A 25,760-nucleotide genomic window follows, 5' to 3' on the forward strand; every position below is an offset into this window, starting at 1 on the left:
ACAGTTGGTGTCCGGGCACCGCTATGCACAGCCGCAGTGCTGAGTCGGCTTAATTTTTAAGAACAATTGGGGTCTGAGATATTCTGAAACATAATTCTCACCACTGCATCCATCATTACCCCCTGTGAGTAAATAGTAGGAGAAACTGGACATGTATGTAAGGTGACCAAAGTCATTTGTCAGATGCTTCCACTAAAAAGCGCCACTTTCATCCATGGACTGAGCAATTTGTCCCACGATTATAGTCTTTAAACCCCTTGATTTTACCATAAACTAGCATTGTATATGGAGTGAGATTCCCTTCTACGATCAGATCCAGCTCCAATTACTACAGTGTAAGTCTTAGCTACCATTGTGAATCCTGAGAGCAGGAATTAAAAGGAAACGATCCTCGGAAAATCACAAAAATGTTTTTTTTATGTCAAGTCCATGGTTTAAATATTTTTGGCAATTTTTTTTCTTTGCGTCGCATTCTGTTTTAAAAATAAAGAATAGAAATCTTGAAATTCTCGTCCACCACTTCCCCCGCCTTCCAAAAAAAATGAGATTAAAAAAAGCAAAACATAAATTCCTATAGACACTAAAATGATACCAATATACCAATAAAAGTATAGCAATAATAAAAAATGCTATCAATAGAAAAAAGTTATGGCTTTCAGAATACGGCAAATGAAGCCAAATTTTTCTTTTATTTTTTTTTGCAAATATAGTTAAAATTTGTCAACCAAAAAAACTGACAGAGACTTATGTCCATTAAATGTCACCCGTAAAGCAAAAACAGAACCTATGGCGTAATTTTCCTCAATTCTTTGAATTTTATTTTCAGTTTGTTCGGTACATTATACGGTAAAGTGAAAACTACAACTCGTCCCGCAGGGGGAAAAAAAAGTTTTCATACGTCTGTCGATTGGAAAAGTATGAAAAAAAAAAAATATGGCTTTTGGAAGACACGGAGAAAAGTATAAAAATAGCTGCCTCTGCAAGGGGTTAGGATCCTCAAAAGATCCTATCGGGTAATCAAAAATGCAATACATGCGGAATGCAATAGTAAAGTGAAGAGCAATTATGTATTTCTCACAATCGTGGGGGTCCGACCGCTACGACCACCCCCGACCCTCCACTGATCCTGGGAATGACACTGCTTGCTTCTTACGATTTTACCTTCTACACTGATGCTGCGGCCACCACTATGCGAGAAGTGAACGCATCTGTTCTGCATGACCAGTACCTGCGTGTGTGGAAAACGGCTTGCTGTCATTGAATTGCACAAGGCACAGCTTGTAACAAACCATGCACCCTTGTGTCGTTCTACATCGCTTCTTATTCTACACGTTATTTTCTGATTCTCTTACACCCCTTTAATTGCTATTTATCAGTCTATTACTTATAAATGCGCTATAAGCCGCAACAATAAAATTCTAATTTTGCGGAAAAGGAGAACAAAAAAATGCACAAATGGAAACCACCTCGTCATGTCTACATCCACGTTAGAACACTCCTTTGTGTAGAGCACCACGCCGTACGTCCTGCTGGAGTGGAGTGTGCCACTAACGTGCCGTCTCTGTGTACCCGCTATTGTCTTTCTTCATCGATCTTTACTAGTATTGTGTATATTATGTGTAGTTCTCTTCCTTCTGCTATGTCTTTTTAGTTCTCGTGGATGATTTATCTGTGTCTGCTGTATTGGCAAAAGAGATTTTTCGCTTATGTGTCTACTTACAAATGGCCTGTCGTAACCCTTTTTTTATTCGCATTTTTTTTTTAGTTTTCCGTTTGTGCATGATGACTTTTTAATTTATGCAGAATTTTATTCTTGTGACTTTTATTGCATTATTATATATTGCATATTATATTTTCAAAGTAACGGAAAATAAAGATAAATAAAATATGAATAAAGATTATGCTTTTTCTATACTTGGTGTGTTCTGTTGGCTCAGTGCGGTTGTAAAAACTTTTATTTTTTTATGTAAAAAAAAAAAAAATGTTGCCTTTACCTTTTTCTCCATTAAGAGGTTCTATTAATACATTACTTTAATATATCGTTAATTTTTTTAATATAAATCTTATATTATACACCAGAGCTGTAATCATAATTCTGCTGGTTGTCCTTGAATACAGGGAGTGTTCAGCATTTCCTACAGACTGCGTTTTTTTTTAAGAATGTAAAATGCAAAAAATTAAGCTTTGTACAGACATTTGGTGAGCAAGAAGTGATGGCAGATTTCATCAGTGCGGAGTGCAGAATTATGAATGCAGCTCTGGAGGATAATATTGTAAATTGAGATCAATATGGAGTTACTCAGAATTTCCTGTAGATTACTTCCATTTAATTTCTCTTTAATTTTTTAGTGTACGGGGGTGGGGTGGGGGACATTTAGGGTGGTATTCTGCCAATTCATGGGTATATACTGGAGTTTATTATATAAGAACCTGAAGGATCGGTCAGGTTATAATATGTGATGTGGCCAGGAGAGTAACTCCTCTTATCTCCTTATCAGATTATGACCAAAGGATGTGAGACGGTGGACATGACCTTACGCCGGAACGGCCTGGGTCAGCTGGGTTTCCATGTAAAGTATGACGGTACGGTTGCAGAAGTCGAGGACTATGGATTCGCGTGGCAGGCGGGTCTGCGGCAAGGCAGTCGACTTGTAGAAATATGCAAGGTGGCCGTGGTGACGCTGAGCCACGATCAGATGATTGATCTGCTCCGCACGTCCGTCACGGTGAAGGTGGTGATCATACCCCCTCATGACGATGGCGCCCCCCGAAGGTAAGGGGTCCTGTATACTAAAAGAGGAGATGGGCTGATTTTTCTGAGAATGTATCGTTGAAGATTTTCATAAAAAAAACAAAACAAAATGCATTGTGTGTACATTACCGAACTATAATGAATTGCAGTCTGTTGTTCCCTGCTATCATCTTGGCTTATTCATAGGGGTTTAAGAAGCCATGATCGTCTTTCCTGAAGTCTGGTTTTATTTTTGCATTTTCCATGAATTGACAATTCTGGAACATCTTTGCTTATTCTGCTTTGTGCCTTCTCTCTGTTATTCCTTATGGAAATGAATGTGGTAATTGTCAATGAACATTTGCCATTCTGCCTGGCAAAATTATACTGTTCAGTGTACAATCCTGATACTGTCGCCATCGATTGGAGCGGGGAACAGTAACATCCGACTGTCAATTTATTCATATATTCAGGAGGAATAAGTGGAATATTACAATATAAACCAAAAAAGGACACCCCACACTGCATGTGTGCAACCAGACGGATTCTAGGACTTAAAGTTGAAGGGCTTCATATAGTGTTGATTCAGGTTCAAATCTACTAGGGAGGGAAAAAAGAAAAGTTAGACCATCACCTCCCTTATCAAATAAGATAAGATAATCCTTTAATCGTCCCACCATGGGGAAATTCAGAGCATTACAGCAGCAAGGCAGGAACAAGTACAGATATAAATGCATAAAGGCATTACATTGACAGTAGGTAGGTACATATACGGAAAAAAAAAAGATATGACCGGACTATCACAAATAAAAGAAAAAAGAATAATTCATAATGATGCATGACCCTGCGAAAACCCAAGCCAGTGATGGTAGCTTCTCTTCCATTAGTAGGAAGCAGATCTCTACCCTGATGACTTTATTCACTTTTTTTAATTACCATCCAATAATTCAGAACACTTGTTAATCTGCCATCTATCAGGAATTGTTGATGCTGCATTATAGTGGTTTTCGCCTGTCCCCTAGCTATAGTTTGAAAAATACTTTACTCACCCTCCCCTGGTCCAACACAGTGTCTCCAGTGGTGAGCTTTGGCAGGTCGGAGCAGCTTGAGAAGAGCTGCTGAGTTTGCTTATTAGCGGCACTGTTGGAGAAGCACTGCAGATACTGAAGCAAACAGCAGTGACTCAGTGCCGGACCTGGGGAGTGTGAGCAAAACAACTTGTATTTTTTTTTTTTTAAACAAACTATAGCCAGGAGACAGGGCTTTTCTTTACTATACATTAGTAGAAATGATGCTGAAAAACTAGAGATGCAGCAGGGTGCCGTATGTGACACATGCACACATGCTTTCCATAGGTTTTTGCATATGTTGCATGTAGTTGTTGCTGCCTATGAACATATGTGTTACATGTTAATACATATGTTGTGCAGAAGGCCTCCTGCTGTTATCAGCTTGTAGATTGTCAGCTCTTATGCACTTTTTGTTTCTTAGGGAAGGAAGTTATTACTGAGCTGTTGAGTACACCGCACCCGTTTCTAGTCTGACAGGACAAGTCCTAACACAGAGATAGCAGCTGAGCAGTCCTTGTAACGTTCTGAGCCGCCCGCTGTGGGGGTTGTGCTTTCGTTCTGCCTGTACATGTGGAAAGACCTCTGTGCATTTAGCATTCTTTGTGTTTGTTTTCTCTATAGAGGATGGTCCGAGTCCTATGAACTCTGCTCCATGGACCACAAGGACGCAGAGAACGCCACATCTAGTTCCCGGCCTCCGTACCGCAGCAACACAGCCTGGCAGTGGAGCGGCTCTGCCACCCATCACGGGGCCAGTCCTTCTCAGAAATGGGTTACTCCGAGCTTTGCACTCTCGCTAAACCGGCCTGCAAAACCAGGTCCGGCGGTGCCTGTCCGAGAGCCCCAGGCACAGCATAATAGCAGGAGGTGAGTGAGCCCCTTGTGGCTGAACGCAGGATTGCAGCTTGTAATTTAGGGCATTGCATGGACAGCTTCCTTTTTTTCGCGATTTTAAGGCTTAATTCGGGGCATAGACACAGTTAGAAATGTGTGTTACGCTGAGCTGCTGTGTGCAAAGTGTGACATGAAATAACCTGTGCTGCATTACTGCACTCTCATGTCACCATTTCTTTTGATCACATCCTCATGCTAGTCCTTTTTTTTTGTTGATCAGTCACAACCCATCATGTAGCTTGTAAGTTAGCAGTAGAGCCATTATATGTTTATGCTTGTCCAGGTTTAAGAAAATATGGCTGCTTTCTTTCAGGAAAAAGTGCTGCCTCTGTAGGTTGTGTCTGGTATTGCATCTCGGTCCCTTTAGCTCTATAGAATGGAGATGCAATCCCATAGATAACCTGTAGACAGGTGTGGAGCTGTTTGTGGAAGAAAGCCATGCTTTTCTAATCTTAAAGGTCAGTGATGATTGTGGTGGCAAACTGGGCAATTGCATAGGGTCTCACTCTCTTATGTAATCCTTTACTGTCCTGGTTAGGCCTGTTTCACACATCAGTTTTTTTGGTCAGTCAAAATCCGCTAAAATGGCGGATAACGGATCCGTTCCTGTACGGACCACAACGTTTGGCACCGGACCGTTATTTTAACGGATCCGTCAAAGGAAGAATTTTAAAGGAACCACTGCCTGGGGAAGGAGAGAATTTTTCAGCCGCCAGAACAGAGTTTAGGGTTAAATTTGCAGCTGAGTGAAGTCTTTCAGGCATGAACAGTGAGAAATGCGGATCCAGCCACCCGAAAAAACGTTGCATGGTCCGTCCAGGCATCTCGGCGGACATCAAAATTTTGGCGGATCCGCAAAAAAACGGATCCAACGGATGGCCATCCATCAAGATCCACCGGTAATGCAACTCAATGGGAAAAAAAACAGATCCGCCAAGCAAAATGGCGGATTTTGACTGATGGTAAAATACGGATGTGTGAAACAGGCCTTAGACATTTTATGGACGTAGTACTGCGACTTTGGTGTTTGGTCATTGAATGACACTTTTGTGCTCGAAGTGTATGAAGCAATGTTATGCGTACACTATGTGTTTATATTTGGTATTTCATGGATGTATTGTTTAGGCAATATGTAGTGGTTTTATTTGAACACGAAATGTAAGTTTTATTTCATATATTGTGTGGCGGTCTTTTAGCACTATGTGGCGGTGCCGTTTGAGCACTGAATGGTAATATTTTTTGGTGTTTTATGGAGGTATATAGGTTTTTTTGTGTTTTGTGGCGTTGTTAGAACATTGAATGGTAATATTTGATGATTTATGTAGGTATGGAGGCACCGTGTGGCGGTATTATTAGTGCGCTTAATGGTAATATTATTTGGTGTTTTATTGAGGTATATCAGCACCATGTGGCGGTGTTACTTGAGCTCTGAATCACAATACTATTGACTGGAGGTCTTTAGATACTGGCGCTGGTGTTATTAGAGAACTGAATCATAATACTTACTATTACATGGAGGTATTATTTAGGCACCACATGATGGTGTTATCACGGAACTGAATGGCAATTGTGCACTATTGAATGGCGGTATTTGGGTAAAAAACGCATTTGCATTTAACTTGTATATACAGTTAGATCCATATATATTTGGACAGAGACAACATTTTTCTAATTTTGGTTCTAGACATTACCACAATGAATTTTAAACAAAACAATTCAGATGCTGTTGAAGTTCAGACTTTCAGTTTCATTTGAGGGTATCCACATTAACATTGGATGAAGGGTTTAGGAGTTTCAGCTCCTTAACATGTGCCGCCCTGTTTTTAATGGGACCAAAAGTAATTGGACGGATTAAATAATTGTAAATAAAATGTTCATTTCTAGTACTTGGTTGAAAACCCTTTGTTGGCAATGACTGCCTGAAGTCTTGAACTCATGGACATCACCAGACGCTGTGTTTCCTCCTTTTTGATGCTCTGCCAGGCCTTCACTGCGGTGGTTTTCAGTTGCTGTTTGTTTGTGGGCCTTTCTGTCTGAAGTTTAGTCTTTAACAAGTGAAATACATGCTCAATTGGGTTGAGATCAGGTGACTGACTTGGCCATTCAAGAATATTCCACTTCTTGCTTTAATAAACTCCTGGGTTGCTTTGGCTTTATGTTTTGGGTCATTGTCCATCTGTAGTATGAAACGACGACCAATCAGTTTGGCTGCCTTTGGCTGGATCTGAGCAAACAGTATGGCTCTGAATACCTCAGAATTCATTCGGCTGGTTCTGTCCTGTGTCATATTATCAATAAACACTAGTGACCCAGTGCCACTGGCAGTCATGCATCACACTGCCTCTGCCGTGTTTTACAGATGATGTGGTATTGCCCACACCTGTCTATGAAATAGCCTTGGAGTCAATTGTCCAATTACTTTTGGTCCCTTTAAAAACAGGGTGGCACATGTTAAGGAGCTGAAACTCCTAAACCCTTCATCCAATTTTAATGTGGATACCCTCAAATGAAAGCTGAAAGTCTGAACTTCAACTGCATCTGAATTGTTTTGTTTAAAATTCATATATTTCTCATATATGGTAATTTCTTTTACGCAGGCCTGTGAGTTACCCAGAGACGCCATATGTCGCCACGTCCCCGACGGCAAATGACAAAATACAGCCTTACAGACACCCCTCCGGGAGCTTCTCTACACCGACATCTGCCGGGGCCGGATACAATCGCTATAAACCTACCACGGACAGGTGAGACCAGTGTCGACATACACAATGGCCTGTTGGTGTGGCCCATGGCCATAACCTGTCATGTCATTAACTTCTGCAGGCTTACAATGGAGGGTCGCTATAAACTCCTGCCTGCAGGGGAGCACAGGGTTCATCTGAATGCACCGCAGATGTAGCAGAGTTAGCTTTACTTTGAATTAGGGCTTTTTAATGGCTTTCCATTGCTACAGGTAAACCTACTAAATTATTGTAAAGGGTGACCATGCACCTGAAAGCTTTGGCCAGTTGCTATTTTCCATAACCCCTATGCACATGTGTCCTCAATAGGGAGGGGGGGTGTAAGTCGCTGCTTTACACTTCTGGTGGCTGCTGATCTCCCATGCTTTAATAAGCCAATCTATTATGTAACTATACAGTATATTAGATGGTTGGCTCATTATCCATACATTTTGCATGTAGCATTGCTTTCTCTCGCTGCCTCCTTCACTGCTCACGGCTTTCCGGTCCTCTTCAATCCAACATGGTTGGTGCCGTGATATGGGAGGCTCATAGTGGCAAGTCTAAATCTAGGACGGGAAAGTGACACAAAATGCAAAGTGAAATCTATGACTTCTGCATTATGATCCTGACACTTTTGTGGGGAATTGGCACAGCAGCCTGGGCCATTATACTATACCAGTAATGTGACGTCTGTTACAGGTTTGGCACCCCCCAGCGCACTGTTCTACAAGCGGAGTCCTATGGTGCTCAGGACGGGATGTCCAGTCAGGAAATGGCTGTAGATAGGAATAAACCAGGTGAGCGAAATATCTGCTTCTCTCCTATGCTCCAGGTCAGAGATGCAGAATGCGTGTCTCTGTGCTCTGTTATGTGCAAGACATTTTTGGAGACAAATTTTTAGGCAGTGGTTAGCACTGCAGCCATGCAGCGCTGGAGTCCTGGGTTCAAATCCCATCAAGGACAACATCTGCAAGGAGTTTGTATGTTCTCCCCGTGTTTGCGTGGGTTTCCTCCGGGTACTCCGGTTTCCTCCCACATTGCAAAGATATACTGATAGGGAATTTAGATTGTGAGCCCCATCGGGGACAGTGATGATAATGTGTGCAAACTGTAAAGCTCTGCGGAATGTGTTAGCGCTATATAAAAATATAAAGATATTAAAGATATTATTGAAGAAAGAAAAGCTATACGGTCGGTCCCTAAAGTTGCACCCTATTATTGCATTTGATGTTTGACCTTTGCAGCTGCACCTGTCCACATCCTGGACAACTTTTTACATTGCAGCTATCGCATGTGCCGAATTCTATATCTGCAGCGCCATCTAGTGACACATTGATGAAAGAACCTTTTGTGTTACTAGTTTAATAGCTCTAAATGGCACATCTTTATTACAAAGAAACAGCTTCATAATGGTTTATATATTTAATGTGCAATAATTGATATCACACTTTAATTTGGTTATATGGGCCATTAATTCCCTATTCTGACAAAAGACGCCCCAGATATTTTAACTTCGGCTATGTTCACATGTTGCTTTTTTGCTGTGTTTTTTAAGGCAAATTAAAAGCTGCCTTTTAAAGCACCGACAAAAGACTTGAAAAAAATCTAATGCACAAGCCTTTTTATTTTTTCTCCTGACTGAATTGGAAAACTTAGAGCTTAAGAAGCCATGCAAGATAACGTTTGGGACCATGATTGCACAAAAACCTATGAAGAGAAAAGGAATTTCCAAACAAATGGTACATAGAATGAACCGTTTAATTGAAACAAAATGGATGGTAAAAACTTAAGAGATGTTAACAGACGATACAAGAAATGAAAAAATATACACTGAGCAAACATAGTTGAATATAAGTTTGATCTGACATTGCATACAGTGCACACCTTGCAAGTCCAGCTTACATCAAAGAAGTAGATAAATGCATAAAGTTGTAGTATTATCATGCCAAGTTCCTCATTTATGAAGTGCAAGGTGCAGATGACAAATTAATGGAAAATATAAACAGACATAAATAAAAATTACTGGACAAGTACTGGGGTTTGTCTCTGGTAACTACTAGGAGAAAGTTGTTTAGTAAGTGAACATGACAAGTAATGCCACTGGCAGAGAGTAAATAATTCATAGGAGAATACAGAGACAACATCAAGAAGTATAGCATGACGTCAGAGATGTAATTTCACAAGATATCCTAGAGGAATATATTGTTAGCTCCTAGCTGTGTAGTTCATTCATGCCGGCCAGTATCAAGATATAGATACAGATTCCAGGAGGCTCCAGTGTATCCCCCTCTGAGGAAGAACTGCCGAAACGCACGTTAAGGGGATCCACTGGAGCTTCCTGGAATCTGTGTATCTATATCTATAATTTTGTCATCTGCACCTTACACTTTATCAATGAGGAACTTGGCATGATAATACTACAACTTTAGGTATTTATCTACTTTTGACGTAAGCTGGACTTGCAAGGTGTGCACAGTATGGAATGTCAGACGCAACTTATGTTTAATTACCATATGTTTTGTATCACCTGCTAACATCTCCGAATTTTTTAAGTTTTTTACCATCAGTTTTTCTTCAATAAAATTGTTCATTCCATCACCTTTTGTTTGAAGGCCTTCCTTTTATCTTATTATTTTTTTTTTTTTTTTTTTCAATTGGAGCGCTGCTGCTTTTTTTGAAAACTGCAAAAAAGAAAAAAACCCTACCACCAGTTTTTGGTGATTATTCCCAAGTTTAAACCATAATGTCTTGGTGTTCTCACATGAGCCTGGATGTTAGGATTAGTGATGTTAGGATTAGTTCAGTTTATTTTAACCCGTTGGTGGCAGAGCCAATTTGCTACTTAATGACCAAGCCAATTTTTATAATTCTGACCACTGTCAATTTATGACGTTATAACTCTGGAATGCTTTAACAGATCCCGCTGATTCCGGTGGTAAAACTTCTTCAAAATTACGTGCCTTTATTTATGAAAAAAAACAGAAATATGGCAACATTTTTTTACAATTTCACAATTTTCAAGCTTAATTTTTATGCCCTTAAATCAGAGAGTGGTGTCACAAAATAGTTAATAAATAACATTTCCCACATGTCTACTTTACATCAGCACAATTTTTGAAACAAATTTTTTTTGTTTGGAAGTTATAAGGGTTAAAAGTTTACCATCCATTTCTCATTTTTACAACAAAATTTACAAAGCCATGTTTTTAGGGACTATATCACATTTTAAGTCACTTTGAGTGGTGTGCATGACAGAAAATACCCAAATGTGACACCATTCTAAACACTGCACCCATCAAGGTGCTCAAAACCACATTCAAGAAGTTTATTAACCCTTCAGGTGCTTCACAGGAATTAAAGCAATGTGGAAGGAAAAAATTAACATTTAACTTTTTTTCACAAACCTTTTACTTCAGAACCAGTTTTTTTCTATTTTGACAAATGTAAAAGCAGAAAATGAACCACAAAATTTGTGCAATTTCTCCTAAATACGCCGATACCCTATATGTGAGGGTAAACCACTATTTGGGCGCACGGCAGAGCTTGGATGGGAAGGAGCGCAATCTGATTTTTTCAATGTAGAATTGGTTGGAATTGAGATCGCACGCCATGTCGCGTTTGGAGTGCCCCTGATGTGCCTAAACAGTGGAAACCTCCCACAAAGTGACCCCATTTTGGAACCTAAACCACCCATGGTATTATCCAGATGTGTGGTGAGCACTATAAACCCCCAATTGTTTCACTGAAGTTTATAATGTAGAGCCGTAGGGGTATCCGAAGAAATTGGTCCCCAAATGTTGTACAAATTGTCCCGAGTATGCTGATACCCCATATGTGGGGGGGGAACCAACCACTGTTTGGACACACTTCGGGGCTCGGAAGGGAAGTAGTAACGTTTTGGAATGCAGACTTTGATGGAATGGTCTGCGGGCATCATGTTGCATTTACAAAGCACCTGATGTGCTTAAACAGTAGAAACCCCCCACAAGTGACCCCATTTTGGAAACTAGACCTCCCTCCAGGAACTTACCTAGATGTGCTGTGAGAACGCTGAACTCCCAAGTGTTTCACTAAAGTTTATAATGCAGAGCCGTAAAAATAAAAACATTTTTTTCTGTAAAAATTACTTTTTAGCCCCCATTTTTTTATTCACACAAGGGTAACAGGAGAAATTGGACCCCAAATGTTGTCCAACTTGTCCTGAGTACACCAATACCCCATATGTGGGGGTAAACCACGACAGAGCTCTGAAGGGAAGAAGCATTGTTTGACTTTTTCAACGCAGAATTGGCTGGAGTTGAGATCAGACTCATGTCGCACTTGGAGAGCCCCTGATGTGCCTAAACAGTGGAAACCCCCAATTCTAACTCCAACCCTATTCCCCCAAACACCCCTAATCCTAACCCACCCCTAATCCTAACAACAACCCTAACCCTAATCAAAACCCTAACCAATGTTCTACCAACTCCATTCCCTACCAGTGTATGACAGTAAAGAATCCCTGACCAACTCACTGCCCTACCAGTGTGAAATGAATAGTGCCCTACCGACTCAATGGCCCTACCAATGTGTGCAATGAGCAATGCCCTACCATCTCAATGCCCTACCAATGTTTGAAATGAGCAATGCCCTACCAATGTGTGAAATGAACAATAACAAAAGAGAACATTCAGCTCACCCCTGAGATGTAATTCCAAGCACAAGAAGGAGCACGGCTTCCTCTCTGCTGCACAGCGTCCAAGACAATAGGAAAAATAGAAGTGGATCCAGCTCACTCACAGGGCTTATTTTAAAAATTAGAAAATTTTTATTGGATAATCCTTAAAAAAATTCAAAATGACAAAACAGACATCTCAGATGGCACAGCAATGACAGGGGGTGATGTGTAATAAGACCATACGCTTTTCGAGCAACATAGCTCTTGAACACTGGTTACCAATTTTCTTATTTTTAAATAAGCCCCGTGAGTGAGCTGGATCCACTTCTATTTTTCCTAGTGAAATGAACAATGCCCTACCAACTCAATGGCCCTACCAATGTGTGAAATAAGCAATGCCCTACCAACTCAATGGCCCTACCAATGTGTGAAATGAGCAGTGCCCTACCAACTCAATGGCCCTACCAATGTGTGAAATGAGCAGTGCCCTACCAATGTGTGAAGTGTGAAATGAGCAGTGCAATGCCCTACCAATATGTGAAATGAACAATGTCCTACCAACTCAATAGCCCTACCAATGTGTGAAATGAGCAATGCCATACCAACTCATGGCCCTATCAGTGTGTGAAATGAGCAATGCCCTACCAACTCAATGCCCTGCTAATGTGTGAAATAAGCAATGCCCTACCAACTCAATGCCCTACCAATGTGTGAAAATAACAATGCCCTACCAACTCATTGCCCTACGTGTGAAATGAGCAATGCCCTACCAACTCAATGGCCTTACCAATGTGTGAAATGAGCAATGCCCTACCAACTCAATGGTCCTACCAATGTGTGAAATGAGCAATGCCCTACCAATGTGAAAATAACAATGCCCTACTAACCTAATGCCCTACCAGTGTGTGAAATGAACAATGCCCTACCAACTCAATGCCCTACCAACTCAATGCCCTACCAATGTGTGAAATGAACAATGCCATACCAACTCAGTGCCCTGCCAACTCAATTCCCTACCAATGTGTGAAATGAGCAATGCCCTACCAACTCAATTCCCTACCTATTTGTGAAATGAGCAATGCCCTTCCAACTCAATGCCTCACAATTGTGTTGGCTAAACGATGCCAGATTAACTTTCCCTGCTGTTTTTACATTTGCAATATTTCTCCCACGCCTCACTGGGGGACACAGAGACAGTGGATGTTATGCTGCTGGGCACTAGGAGGACACTAAGTAAACCAGAAAAAAGTTAGCTCCTCCCCTGCAGTATACACCCTCTTGCTGGCTGAGATTTCTCCAGTTCCTTGCTTAGTGTCTGTAGGAGGCACTTAGGTCTGGTTTCAGACCCCACCGTTTTTATTTTATTTTTGAATTTTCTGTAAATTTTTATTTTTTAATTAACGGAGTGAAGGGGGCGACGGTTCCTTTCTACGGCCCGCTCTCCCCTGAACCAACAACAGGCAAGCACGCAGAGTATACCTCCCCGTACACTTTACTGCGACGAATGGGGATGATTCCTGTGACGATGGTTCTCTTACGGTCTGTACTCCACGGATACGAGGACAAGCGCAGGAGTGCATGGAGAAGGACTTGAGCAGCGCTTTTTTGGATGCCCTGAATCAGCCCCAGAGCTCTCCATCCCCCTACCACAGGGTGGATCGATTGAGCAATACCCCTTTAAGACCTCCTCCAGCTCTGCTACATCGCTCAGAGGGTGAGACAGCTGGAAGACCCCGGACAGCGACGACCTGCCTGAGCACAGGAGTGGAGTTATGGGGTCGGGTCCTGCCCCCCTGGGAGAAGCGCTGACTCTTAACGTCAGCAGCGGTACAGCAGCGCTACCCCCTGCTCTCGGCGCTCGGGTAGGCCAAAGATTTAGTCCCCAGAGGCGGACGTCATCGCATGAAGAAGGGAGGCGCCGCACGGGACAGCGACACCCATCGGACCGGACCGCCCACCTCGGTGAGTATAATAACGTGTTTTTCTTCTCTTTCAGGTTACATCGGGGGCTTAACTACAGCATTACAGAATATGTCTATGTCTATGCTGGCAGCTGCAAGGCCAAGAAATGGGTGACAGATTCCCTTTAAGAAAACCTAGCGTGTGCGCAGGTTATTTACCAGCTGTCCAGAAACATAGGGATCGGCCACATAAGCGGTTCACAGGGCAAAAGTCTACTCAGGCTAAATACCCTTTTCATCCAGACCTAATGTAGGATTGGTTACAGTCCCCTCAGGTGGACCCTCCTGTTCGCGTCTTGCTTCTAAAACGCTCCTATCTGTTTCTGAGAGTTCCTCAGTCAGAAACCCCTCCGATCGTCAAATTGACTTAATTGCCCGTTCAGTTTTGTTTTGTTTTTTTTTTGTTTTTTTTTTGACGCTTCAGGAGCAGCGCTTTTACCATCTGTCGTGGCAATTTGGGTCACTAAGGCAATGGCCGCTTGGGCAGAAGTCTTGATTATTTCCTTCCAGTGCACCAATCTTCCTCCGGAAGCAACCACTGTCACCAGGCAGATAATTCACGCAGCGGACTTTGTAGTAGACACTTCTTTTGATGCCGCCAATTGCGCGGCTCAAACTGCCGCTAATGCGATCTCCATTAGAAGAGCCCTATGGCTCCGCGGCTGGCGGGCGGATGCCACATCTAAAAGATCGTTGACTTCTCTCCCTTTCAAACGGGTCATCTTTTTGGAGAGAAACTGGATCAGCTCATTTCTGATATTACCGGGGGAAAAAGTAAATACCTTCCTCAACAAAAGGGGCTGTTCGGCCGTTTCACAACCAACAGCCGGTGTTTCAGATCTTCTCGCAACAATTCAGGTCGGTCCCCGCGCGGAGACAGAGGCTCCCAGGTCTCATACAGAACTAACCGCTCTTGGAAACCCAGGCCTAGGGCTTCTGGATCTAGGGGAGCCAGACCTCATAGATCTACCCAATGACAAGTGGGTCAGGGAGCTGGTGTCCTCCAGATACAAGTTAGAATTTTCTTCTCCCCCTCCAACTCGGTTTTTCCATTCCTCTCCCCCCAAGAAAAAGCCAAGAGCCTTCCTTCAGGCTGTTCAGGCTCTACTAAGGGACGGAGTCATCATTCCGGTCCCTCATGACGAAAGGTTCAGGGGATTATATGCAAACCTTTTTGTGATTCCAAAAAAAGAACAGGCGATGCGACCTATTCTGGATCTCAAACTGTTAAATCAGTTTGTCCAAGGTTCGGCGATTCCGAATGGAATCTCTCCGATTAGTTGTCGCTTCCATGGATAAATGAGAGTTCCTAGCATCCATCAACATCAAGGACGCTTACCTTCATATTCCGATCTGCCCGTCCCACCAGCATTTCCTGCGTTTTGCAATTCACGAGGAATACTTCCAGTTCGTTGCCTTGCCCTTCGGACTCGCCACCGCCCCCAGGGTCTTTACCAAGGTCATGGTGGCTGTCCCTGCCCATTCTCCACTCTCAGGGAGTGGTGGTGTTACCGTATCTGGACGACCTGCTCATCAAGGGTCCGTCCCTTCTAGCCTGCGAGGAATCCATGGATAACTGTAAATACACTTTCTCGCTTGGGGTGGACAATAAACTTCGAAAAGTCTTTCCCATAACCAGCTCAGCAGATTTCCCTTTTAGGAATGATCTTGGACACTTCCCGCGGGTTGGTCAGTCTCCCTACAGGAGAGACCCAAGCCTTACAACAGGCAGCGCAGACTCTTTCCCGACCGGTTTCCCACTCTATTCGCTTCAGCATGAGAGTTCTCGGAAAGCTGGTGGCTGCGATGGAAGCAGTTCCATTTGCACAGTTCCACCTCCGTCCCTTACAACACGCGTTGCTGTTAGCTTGGGTCAAGAACCCGTTCTCCCTGGACCGTCGTATCCCTCTGTCTCTGAGGTCAGACAAGCTCTCAGGTGGTGGACACTGAGGTCCTCCCTGAATCAAGGAAGGTCTTTTCTCCCAGTAAGATGGTTGGTAGTAACCACCGACGCAAGTCTCCTCGGCTGGGGTGCGGTCTTTCGTCGCCACACGTCTCCCCATCAACATTTTGGAGATATGAGCGATCAGATTAGCTCTACGAAGTTTCCGCCATCTCCTCGTAGGTCACCCCATCAGGATCCAATCCGCCAGGGAGGTACCCGGAGTAGGATGGCCGTGCACGAAGTGAGTCACATCCTCCATTGGGCCGAGCGTAGAAAATTGGGCGGCAGATTTTCTCAGTCGCCAAGGCATTGCCTCGGGGAAGTGGTCTCTTCATCCGGAAGTCTTTCAGCATATTTGTCATCATTGGGGGACTCCGGATGTGGATCTCATTGCCTCAAGACTAAACAACAAGGTTCCTCGGTTCATTGCCCGATCGCGCGATCCATGCGCCATCGGAGCTGACGCCCTAGTTCTGCCATGGCACCGGTTCCGTCTCCCGTATATCTTCCCTCCTCCTCCCTTGCTTCTGAGGGTCATCAAGAAGATCAGAGCGGAGGAAATACCAGTGATCCTAGTCGCGCCAGATTGGCTGCACTGAGCATGGAATGCAGAACTAATACAACTAGTCGCCGACGTCCCCTGGCGACTTCCAGATCGCATGGATCTACACTCGTAGAGCCCGATTTACCACCAGAACTCCGGGGCCCTGTCTTTGACGGCGTGGCCGTTGAATCCTGGATTTTAGCACAGGCTGGGTTCTCTCAAGACGTGATTTCCACCATGATTAGTGCTAGGAAGCCTGTGTCCATGTGCATCTATCTCAGCACCTGGAAAACCTTCTTTTCGTGGTGCAAGGATCATGGTCGATCACCTCTGGTGTTTTTCCATTCCGGCCATATTGGAATTCCTTCAATCTGGATTAAAATCAGGCTTCGCGCTTGGCTCGCTCAAGGGCCAAATTTCGGCCTTGTCAGTGCTTTTCCAACGCAAAATTGCCACCAAACTTCAGGTCAAGATGTTCATTCAGGGAGTTTCCCATGTGGCACATCCTTATAGAAGGCAATTGGAATCATGGGACCTTAACCTGGTTCTCGGGGCCTTACAGGAGGCTCCTTTCGAACCGCTGCAGGAGGTGTCGCTGTCCGTCTTTCTAGTGGCAATTCAATTGCGTCAATCAGACGAGGTTCGGAATTGGCAGCCCTATCCTGCCGTTCTCCGTTCCTGAATTTTCATCAGGAAAAGGTAGTTCTCAGGACGTCCCAGTCCTTCCTGCCCAAGGTTGTCTCCTCTTTCCATCTCAACGAGGAAATTGTTTTGCCTTCCTTTTGCCCGGCGCCAGTCCATCGCATTGAGAAGGCCCTCCACACCCTGGATGTGGTTAGGGCGCTGAGACGGTACATCTCGCGGACGGCTCCCTTCCACAAGTCAGATGGCCCTGTTCATGCTTCCAAAGGGGCATAGGAAGGGTCTAGCCGCGTCACTAGCCAGGTGGATTCGCTTGGCGATTCAGGAATTCTACCATGTCAGGAACACGCCTGTCCCGGTGGGGATTAAGGCGCACTCTACCCGGTCAGTAGGCGCCTCTTCGGCCATTCGGCACCAGGCCTTGGCAGAACAGGTCTGCAAGGCTGCGACTTGGTCCAGTCTGTATACTTTTTACAAAACATTACCAAATTCATTCTCAGGCTTGTCTGCAAGGCTGCGACTTGATCCAGCCTGCATACCTTTGCAAACATTGCCTAATTCATTCTCAGGCCTCTGTGGATGCAGCTCTCAGCAGACGCAGCCTGCAATCTGCAGTACCTCAGTGGTACATGGGATATTAGCAGATGTATGCTCCCCACCCAGGGTCTGCTTTAGGACGTCCCACTGAGGCGTTGGAGAAATAGGGATTTTTGTGTACTCACCGTAAAATCCTTTTCTCCGAGCCAATCATTGGGGGACACAGCACTCACCCTGTTTAGCCTATTGGCTCACTGTAGCATTCTTAGGCTTTGACTTAGTTATGGTTATTGTTGACTGTTTATGCTCCTACTGCTTTTTTCACCGAACTGGAGAAATCTCAGCCAGCGAGAGGGTGTATACTGCAGGGGAGGAGCTAATTTTTTTTTTGTTTACTTAGTGTCCTCCTAGTGGCCTGCAGCATAACACCCACTGTCTGTGTCCCCCAATGATTGGCTCGGAGAAAAGGATTTTACGGTGAGTACACAAAAATCCCTATTTTTCAAGAACTCTTAACCTTCGTTCACATTGCACTTCATTCTTGAATCCAGCTTTTCTGTTCAGTATAGTTACTATTTTTTTCAGACATAAAAAAACCTTTTCCACTAAATAAGTTGATAAAATTGCTCTTTTAACCAAAATGTTTTATAGTTTCACATTGGGTGGAAAAATTCACATTGGTGGCCTAACACCTTGTATTGTTCATGCTTCCATGATTGATGCAAAGTTGAACTTTTAGATCCAGAAAAATGCAGCAAAAAGACAACAAAACCTGCACTTTGTCTACGATTTGGCTTTGGCTGCAGAAAAAACGCAAATTGTGAATCTGGCCTAAAGAAATTATAGAAACTGTTGGAATATTGATTCTGCTGATTTGCAGTAACGGAGAAAGGGTTTCATTCTAAGGATGTGGGTGTATAATTCATGGCATATCATGTGAGCCGTCTCCTCTGGATCATGTGAGGAATGCTCCATGTGCCGTCTGACTGGTTTTTGTAATACATACCATTTTTAGTTTAGGAAAGGAAGCGTTGACTTGTGGGGAGGGCGTTCAATCTAAAGGTAAGGAATTGGGGTTGAAGATTAGGTTGAAATGGGATTTGTAAAGCAGCCATTAATACTAGAATTTGTAGATGAGGAGCGTGGGGCATAGATTTGGCTGAATAGCCCTTAAAAGAATGGAAGCAGTGGGTAAGGTCAGACATCGGCTGCATCAAGATTTCCTGATTCCCTAAACTTCTCACCTGCCCTGTATAGCGCATGCAGAGCAGACACATGGATGGGAGAAGGATGATGGGATAACACTGGGTACACTTAGGGTAAGGCATGTAACCATCTGAGTTTTTGGTCGATTTTCTGACTCGTGTATGCAGTCCTTCTGCAACAGAACTTCTGGAAGGATGAATTGTATTATAAGATACATAATTTGTGCCTGTCCTGTACATATGCCTGCCATGTACACTTGTCTTTAAAGGGCTATTCCCAATTTATAACTTGCTAGGATATGTCATTCTAAAATCGGTAGGGACCTGACCGGCAGCTACTGTTTCCTACACCGCCAGGTAGTCAGAAGTGTCAGGAGGTTGGAAGGAAAATCTATGAGAAATCAGTGAGGTGCTAAAGGTCCATCCACCAACAATCATGAAGACAAAGCCTTAATATATGCCACCACTTTATAGGATTGGAGTGCTCTAAGGTCAATTACACACATATCGTAATACCCAGCCTGGTCTCCGGAACTGACCTGACTGCCTCGTAGAGATATACAGTATATATAAGGCAGTTAGCTCATATTAGAAGTCCTGGCTTTCTGATCCGTGAATAGCCCTTAAAAGAATGGAAGCAGTGGGTAAGGTCAGACATCGGCTGCATCAAGATTTCCTGATTCCCTAAACTTCTCACCTGCCCTGTATAGCGCATGCAGAGCAGACACATGGATGGGAGAAGGATGATGGGATAACACTGGGTACACTTGGGGTAAGGCATGTAACCATCTGAGTTTTTGGTCGATTTTCTGACTCGTGTATGCAGTCCTTCTGCAACAGAACTTCTGGAAGGATGAATTGTATTATAAGATACATAATTTGTGCCTGTCCTGTACATATGCCTGCCATGTACACTTGTCTTTAAAGGGCTATTCCCAATTTATAACTTGCTAGGATATGTCATTCTAAAATCGGTAGGGACCTGACCGGCAGCTACTGTTTCCTACACCGCCAGGTAGTCAGAAGTGTCAGGAGGTTGGAAGGAAAATCTATGAGAAATCAGTGAGGTGCTAAAGGTCCATCCACCAACAATCATGAAGACAAAGCCTTAATATATGCCACCACTTTATAGGATTGGAGTGCTCTAAGGTCAATTACACACATATCGTAATACCCAGCCTGGTCTCCGGAACTGACCTGACTGCCTCGTAGAGATATACAGTATATATAAGGCAGTTAGCTCATATTAGAAGTCCTGGCTTTCTGATCCGTGAATAGCCCTTAAAAGAATGGAAGCAGTGGGTAAGGTCAGACATCGGCTGCATCAAGATTTCCTGATTCCCTAAACTTCTCACCTGCCCTGTATAGCGCATGCAGAGCAGACACATGGATGGGAGAAGGATGATGGGATAACACCGGGTACACTTAGGGTAAGGCATGTAACCATCTGAGTTTTTGGTCGATTTTCTGACTCGTGTATGCAGTCCTTCTGCAACAGAACTTCTGGAAGGATGAATTGTATTATAAGATACATAATTTGTGCCTGTCCTGTACATATGCCTGCCATGTACACTTGTCTTTAAAGGGCTATTCCCAATTTATAACTTGCTAGGATATGTCATTCTAAAATCGGTAGGGACCTGACCGGCAGCTACTGTTTCCTACACCGCCAGGTAGTCAGAAGTGTCAGGAGGTTGGAAGGAAAATCTATGAGAAATCAGTGAGGTGCTAAAGGTCCATCCACCAACAATCATGAAGACAAAGCCTTAATATATGCCACCACTTTATAGGATTGGAGTGCTCTAAGGTCAATTACACACATATCGTAATACCCAGCCTGGTCTCCGGAACTGACCTGATTGCCTCGTAGAGATATACAGTATATATAAGGCAGTTAGCTCATATTAGAAGTCCTGGCTTTCTGATCCGTGCGTAGTCCTTGAACATAGCCTGTATTAAACTGTACTAATATAACATATGTCAACAGAATTTTCAATTCAAACCGTATACATTAATAACTCAATCTTGGTCCTGGCGAGACTGGGTTATAGATTGTGAAAATGTGTCAGAATGATTGTATAATCATACCAAACCAAATAAATTTCAACTGTCTTCATCCTCCTAGCCTGATAGCTCCTCAGTGTTCCTCCTCCCTGCTGCTGCTGAATCTCCGTTCTCCTATCCTCATTGACGGCTCCTCCTTGCTGCTGAATTTCTGCCCTTCTATCCTGATTGACAGCTCCTCAGTGCCCCTCCTCCCTGCCGCTGCTAAATTTCCGCTCTCCTATTCTGACTGACAGCTCCTCAGTGCGACTGCTCCCTGCTGAAGCTCTGCCAACCTAGCCTTACTAACTTCTCTGTGTACTCCATTCTTCCTATCTGCTGCTGAGATCTCATGCTACTTAGTACAAGCTGCACACGTCAGTCAGGCTGTGCAGTCGGAGACTGAGTACAGTGGACTCGAGCTCTCCCATTCTCTAGCTGAACTCATAAAATGCTCATTTTAATACAAAATCTGAAGCCATTCTGAAACAATTTTCAAAGTAAGTACACCATCACCTCAGGTTTAAGATTTTTTTTTTTTTTTATTAATTTATGCTTCTTTAAAGAGACAGTCCAGTCTCATCAAGTGTTAGCATTTTGGTAGGATGTTTCTTAAGCTGCTGATTGGTGGGGGTCTAACTGCAGTGCACCTACCCATCACAAGAATACTGATGGATGGACATCTGAGCGAACGGATCACCACTAATCTATCTATAGCTGTATCCTGCTACTTGTCCTGGTGGTAATACCCTTGTTATTGTTGTAAAATGAGAACTTTATTTACGGTGTGCTCTGATTTTTCACTATTTTCGAGAACTCTGCTTGTGTCCTGTACTTCTCTATAGAGGAGGCGAATGTCAGAGCTACTAGAGAGCAAAACTGCTGTATAAATCAGTCTCAGATCCCGCACCCAGCCCCCATTACCATCCTCTTTAATTAACACTCAGCTCCTAATTATTCTCTGACGTTAATCCTGCAAGGTGCATGTGACGACGCTACTTGTCTTTTGCAGAACCACTGTGGCACATCCCATCGCAGCCCCGAGTAGGAGTCAGTGTCACCAAGAGACCTAACAGACAGGAGCTGGCCGGCAAGAGTTCTCCTCACCGTCATTCAAGGGTAAGTGTCCAGTTATGTGCTCGCTGTTCACACACAAAGGCCACGTGAACAGATGGGCAGTGACCTTAGTGATGTGCTTCCAGGGAGAGGCACAGTACTCCAGTCACTCCAGCAGTAACACGCTGTCCAGTACGGCGTCCAGTAACCAGAGTGATGAGCGGTGGTTTGATCCCCAAGAGCAGCCAGATATAGACCTGGAGCCCATTTCTAAAGGCACGTCAAACGACAGTGGCATCGATACCTCCTTACCCAATTTTGCACAGTCGAAGCCAGCCAGACCAACTCCTCGCCGTGAGAAAGTGCAGAAACCCATGGCATGCTCCACCTACCCAGGCATGCACGAAAATGGATCCCGGGACAAAAGGAAAGATCAGATGTCCTCTGGAAAAGGCTACAGACCCAAAGTGTACCCACCTGGCAACAGCACCACAGAAGCCTTCAGTGACTCCAGGTACAGAGCTTGGAGAGATCAGATCCCATATTGTACAGATGAGAGAGAGCACATTTGGTAGTGTATGGTGTGGAGTCGAGCAGATCCCGTATTGTACAGTGTAGGGGGAAAGCAAATCCCGTATTGCACGGTGTGGGGGAGAGCGGATCCCGTATTGCACGGTGTGGGGGAGAGCGGATCCCGTATTGCGCGTCGTGTGGGGGAGAGCGGATCCCGTATTGCGCGTCGTGTGGGGGAGAGCGGATCCCGTATTGCGCGTCGTGTGGGGGAGAGCGGATCCCGTATTGCGCGTCGTGTGGGGGAGAGCGGATCCCGTATTGCGCGTCGTGTGGGGGAGAGCGGATCCCGTATTGCGCGTCGTGTGGGGGAGAGCGGATCCCGTATTGCGCGTCGTGTGGGGGAGAGCGGATCCCGTATTGCGCGTCGTGTGGGGGAGAGCGGATCCCGTATTGCGCGTCGTGTGGGGGAGAGCGGATCCCGTATTGCGCGTCGTGTGGGGGAGAGCGGATCCCGTATTGCGCGTCGTGTGGGGGAGAGCGGATCCCGTATTGCGCGTCGTGTGGGGGAGAGCGGATCCCGTATTGCGCGTCGTGTGGGGGAGAGCGGATCCCGTATTGCGCGTCGTGTGGGGGAGAGCGGATCCCGTATTGCGCGTCGTGTGGGGGAGAGCGGATCCCGTATTGCGCGTCGTGTGGGGGAGAGCGGATCCCGTATTGCGCGTCGTGTGGGGGAGAGCGGATCCCGTATTGCGCGTCGTGTGGGGGAGAGCGGATCCCGTATTGCGCGTCGTGTGGGGGAGAGCGGATCCCGTATTGCGCGTCGTGTGGGGGAGAGCGGATCCCGTATTGCGCGTCGTGTGGGGGAGAGCGGATCCCGTATTGCGCGTCGTGTGGGGGAGAGCGGATCCCGTATTGCGCGTCGTGTGGGGGAGAGCGGATCCCGTATTGCGCGTCGTGTGGGGGAGAGCGGATCCCGTATTGCGCGTCGTGTGTGGGGGAGAGCGGATCCCGTATTGCGCGTCGTGTGTGGGGGAGAGCGGATCCCGTATTGCGCGTCGTGTGTGGGGGAGAGCGGATCCCGTATTGCGCGTCGTGTGTGGGGGAGAGCGGATCCCGTATTGCGCGTCGTGTGTGGGGGAGAGCGGATCCCGTATTGCGCGTCGTGTGTGGGGGAGAGCGGATCCCGTATTGCGCGTCGTGTGTGTGGGAGAGCGGATCCCGTATTGCGCGGCGCGTGGGGAGGGAGAGCGGATCCCGTATTGCGCGTCGTGTGTGGGGGAGAGCGGATCCCGTATTGCGCGTCGTGTGTGGGGGAGAGCGGATCCCGTATTGCGCGTCGTGCGTGGGGAGGGAGAGCGGATCCCGTATTGCGCGTCGTGCGTGGGGAGGGAGAGCGGATCCCGTATTGCGCGTGGGGAGGGAGAGCGGATCCCGTATTGCGCGTGGGGAGGGAGAGCGGATCCCGTATTGCGCGTGGGGAGGGAGAGCGGATCCCGTATTGCGCGTGGGGAGGGAGAGCGGATCCCGTATTGCGCGTGGGGAGGGAGAGCGGATCCCGTATTGCGCGTGGGGAGGGAGAGCGGATCCCGTATTGCGCGTGGGGAGGGAGAGCGGATCCCGTATTGCGCGTGGGGAGGGAGAGCGGATCCCGTATTGCGCGTGGGGAGGGAGAGCGGATCTTGTTTTTTGCCGCATGGGGGGATATCAGATGCTGTATTGTGGAGGAGAGCGGATCCCCTTGTGTATGTCTGAGTACACATTTTTCAGTAGTTGTTGGTGAAGTATAGTATTTGGCCATTTTTACATGTACATTGTCATTATTGCTGCAGCGTGTGGATTAGATAAAGCCTCTGGTTGCACGGTGCGGGGGCGATGTGTAAGGCAGCGATCGTGCTCATATCCCACCATTATTATGTGCCATATCTTTCACACTCTACGTCCAGTTCGGGGGCATTTATCTTTTTGATGATCAGTTTGCAAAAAATAAAATGATAAAAATGGTAGCACAGAATGTAGGAAAATTAGACGCCAAGGAAAAATAATAATAATGATAGACTCTATGTATTCTTTGCGCAAGCAGATCCATCGCATATAAAAGCCCCGACGGTTCCAGGAACCAGCAGATGTCACAGTCGAGCTCCTTCCAGCTGTCCAGCTCCGTGCCCAAATCTTTTTTCTCTCGTCAGAACGTGAGGAATAAGATCCCAGCTGGCTGGAAAAAGCCAGAGGAACCTCCACAAAGGCCAACTACATTTACAGACCCCAAAAAGTAAGTGCACCACAACGTTTTCTGCGTTGGGCTTCCCATTTTCAAATACCCATAATATCCTTCACTTCCATTCCCAATAGTCATAACCCCGTCCCCCCCGATTCCAGAACAGGACTCCTCCAGATCTTATTGTTTTTGATGGGAGCGTAGCGCTGCAGGCATTTCTATTTCTCACATGTAAATGACTGACAACCTAAAGGGGCCGTCTCCTGCACGGAAATGGTGAAATTGCAAAGTGCTTGTAAAAACAAGCAAGTCCTCCAACGCCCTCTCCATTCTCAAAAACTTGGGAGTTTTCAGTCTGTAGTTTTCAGCTCATTGCCAAGGTTTAGTACACATCTTGCTGGCGCGGCCCTGCTGCCGCATCACTGGAGCTTTAGTGTCGCTGCAAAGGGAGAACTTGAAGATGATTACACTCTTTAAGTAGACCTTGAGTCGAGTGTAAACACTGCCGTCGGTCAGTCCGTCGTATAGTGTAAACACTGTCACCAGTAAATCCACATTCTAGGGTAAACACTGCCGCCGGTCAGTCCGTGGTATAGTGTAAATACTGTCACCAATAAATCCACAGTCTAGGATAAACACTGCCGCCGGTCAGTCCGTGGTATTGTGTAAACACTGTCACCAGTAAATCCACAGTTAATGCCGCCACCCGTCGGTGCACGGTCTAGAGTTAATGCCGCCACCTGTCAGTGCACAGTCTAGGGTAAATGCCACCACCCGTCAGTCCCCAGTCTAGGGTAAATGCCACCACCCGTCAGTCCCCAGTCTAGGGTAAATGCCGCCACCCGTCAGTCCCCAGTCTAGGGTAAATGCCGCCACCCGTCAGTCCCCAGTCTAGGGTAAATGCCGCCACCCGTCAGTCCCCAGTCTAGGGTAAATGCCGCCACCCGTCAGTCCACAGTCTAGGGTAAATGCCGCCACCCGTCAGTCCACAGTCTAGGGTAAATGCCGCCACCCGTCAGTCCAC

General features: G+C 45.4%; 1 protein-coding gene across 5 annotated transcripts in view; it reads left to right on the top strand.

The window, feature by feature from the left end:
* SIPA1L3 (signal induced proliferation associated 1 like 3) overlaps positions 1-25,760 on the top strand; it is a 133,706-nt gene that overhangs the window by 93,307 nt on the left and 14,639 nt on the right. For 4 of the 5 annotated variants that reach the window (XM_073549321.1, XM_073549318.1, XM_073549322.1 and 1 more), the window contains 7 exons: positions 2,499-2,773; positions 4,423-4,668; positions 7,293-7,439; positions 8,118-8,215; positions 21,965-22,071; positions 22,155-22,522; positions 24,602-24,790. In XM_073549321.1, the coding sequence (XP_073405422.1) occupies positions 2,499-2,773; positions 4,423-4,668; positions 7,293-7,439; positions 8,118-8,215; positions 21,965-22,071; positions 22,155-22,522; positions 24,602-24,790 (1,430 nt within the window). The remainder of the gene's footprint in view (positions 1-2,498; positions 2,774-4,422; positions 4,669-7,292; positions 7,440-8,117; positions 8,216-21,964; positions 22,072-22,154; positions 22,523-24,601; positions 24,791-25,760) is intronic. The other variant, XM_073549323.1, reaches the window with a different exon arrangement.

The sequence above is a fragment of the Dendrobates tinctorius genome, unplaced genomic scaffold, assembly GCF_039654945.1.
Source record: "Dendrobates tinctorius isolate UK_male_01 unplaced genomic scaffold, ASM3965494v1 ptg000158l, whole genome shotgun sequence".
NCBI classification, from domain to species: Eukaryota; Metazoa; Chordata; class Amphibia; order Anura; family Dendrobatidae; genus Dendrobates; species Dendrobates tinctorius.